This window comes from Arachis ipaensis, chromosome B2, assembly GCF_059453495.1.
Source record: "Arachis ipaensis isolate K30076 ecotype BB chromosome B2, ASM5945349v1, whole genome shotgun sequence".
Lineage (NCBI taxonomy): Eukaryota > Viridiplantae > Streptophyta > Magnoliopsida > Fabales > Fabaceae > Arachis > Arachis ipaensis.
In genome coordinates, this window is record NC_142437.1 from 103878602 (window position 1) to 103880853 (window position 2252).

A 2252-nucleotide genomic window follows, 5' to 3' on the forward strand; every position below is an offset into this window, starting at 1 on the left:
GTGAGCTGTCTAAAACAAATATCTGACCAAAGGTGATTCTGCATCACAGATAAATGACAGAAAAAACTTGTGATAAATCACAGATTAAAGAAACATAATTTACCCACATTAATTCACACATTAAAAACCTTGTGATAAATGACAGAAATAAAATTAAATCTTTTTAAGTAGTTGTGTTTATTTGTTATCAACTTGTCCAAAAGTTCATTGCCTTCGCAAATCTTCTATTAGCTATAACAACATTAATACTCTTTCTACATCCACAAAATTTTAGTTTTTAAAAAATGTGTATATTGTTAGATTAAGCTATTTAGAAATCAGTTAAAAAGTATTCTAAAAATAGTTGTTTTTGATATATATATTTTTAATTCTTAACAAGAAAAATATTGAATTCTAAAAAAAAAATTACTTTCTTAACAAATGCATGATACATCAAAATAATTAAATGGATAATGCATCATGATAACATTGTCCAATGTTTATTAATATTATTACATTTATTTAGGCTGTCACAAATTAAAACACTGAGAAACAGAATGCATATTCCATGCAACACGCAAAAGGAAATCCAATAAGCAGCACCTAAATATGCATTTTTCCCGTAACTAACTCTGATTATCATTTTCTATGATCCAAAATTTTCCCTTTGATTTCAACCGAGTTTCTTCTTCTTACGTCCAATTCAACAGAGTCTAACAACAACAACAATAATTCATGCAGTTCAAAACGTGACGCTAAATTCAAAATTCTTTCCTCACATTTTTTTCCCTTGAATTTTACATGTAACAAGAAAACCAAAGATATGTCTCTATTATAGTAATAATCATCATCAACTTTGGTTGATTTTGAAACCATTATTGTAGTGACTGTGTGAATTTAGAAGATTCCGATTTTTTCCTTTTTTTTTTCTTCTCCCATTTTTTCTTTTTTTTTTTCTTTACCCAAGTCTTAAAGACCAAGACTTATCTTCGAATTTTGGCTGGCGGAAAGCTTAATAGTTAATTCAATTGTGTGTAAAATGGAAAGTTTGAGATTGAATAGTAATTGGATGTGGAAGAATTTTGATATTCTTTTTTGCTCTTCCAAAAATATTATTTGTACAATGATTGATGTTGTTTGCATTAAACATTTTTAGTTAATAACTCATACAAATAGTCTGTAACTTACATATTAGAAGTTAAAAACTTTAAGCAAAATTGTAGCGACTAAAAGAACAAGAAGAAAAAATAAGGCAAAAAATAAAATGAGTGAAACCAATACTATAATTGCTTTGGGGGGAAAAAAGTTGTTAGGCAACTTTTAACTATTCAAATTACATTGTTCATTTAATTATTTATTTTTGTGAATTTAGGTATTGAGTGATCCTCAAAAGAGGGTGATTTATGATCAGCAAGGAGAGGAAGGTTTGAAACATATGCCACCACCTGGGAATGAACCAACAAATGGAGTTAACCCAAGAAATGCAGAGGATATCTTTGCAGAGTTCTTTAGAGACAACCCTTTTGGATTTGGATCATCTGGACCTCATGGAAGGTCCAGGTTCCAAACTGAGGGAGGCGGATCATTCAGCGGATTCCATGCGCCGCTGAAGAAGCCGCCTCCTGTTGAGAGCAAGTTGGCATGTAGTTTGGAAGAGTTGTACACGGGTTCCACAAGAAAAATGAAGATCTCAAGGATTGTTATGGATGCTAATGGGTGAGTATGTAGTATCTTGATCTCTATTTATTCAAGAAAATTGATTTGCTATTTACTCTTCAAAATAACCAGTTAATTCAAACCAATCTGAATTGGTCGAGTAATCAGTTCACTTGTCCACTTAAACAAGTGTCGAGAGTTCAAATCCCGTCTTGTATATGCAACAACTCATTGGTCAAATGTAAACCCTTAAAAGGAGTATAAACTTCTATTGTGGTCTTATTATTGCAATCTCACAAATCAAAATTGCTTTTGTAGGAGGCCAAACCCACTGAGATATTAACAATTGACATAAAGCCAGGTTGGAAAAAAGGAACAAAGATCACATTCCCAGACAAAGGTAACCAGTATACAAACCAGCTTCCAGCAGACCAAGGGCAGGGCTCAGGAGAGCATTGGGTGGTTGAAATTGGAATGATCTGAGAATTTGTATTCTCTTCACACTCCTTTTGTTTCAAATTTTGTGTCCAGATACACTTTGTATTCATATACATCGATTTTTCAAAGGAAATGTGATTGGTGAATGTACATAGATCTTTTACCCTTTTGAAAAATGG

The 2252-nt window shown here is 31.9% G+C and overlaps 1 protein-coding gene across 1 annotated transcript; it reads left to right on the top strand.

The window, feature by feature from the left end:
* Positions 1-1102: 1102 nt before the first annotated feature.
* Positions 1103-1699, top strand: LOC107625619 (uncharacterized). Its single transcript, XM_088506043.1, has 2 exons — positions 1103-1114; positions 1352-1699. Exons 1-2 carry the CDS (start codon positions 1103-1105, stop codon positions 1697-1699), a joined length of 360 nt encoding a protein of 119 aa, XP_088362169.1.
* Positions 1700-2252: the final 553 nt, after the last annotated feature.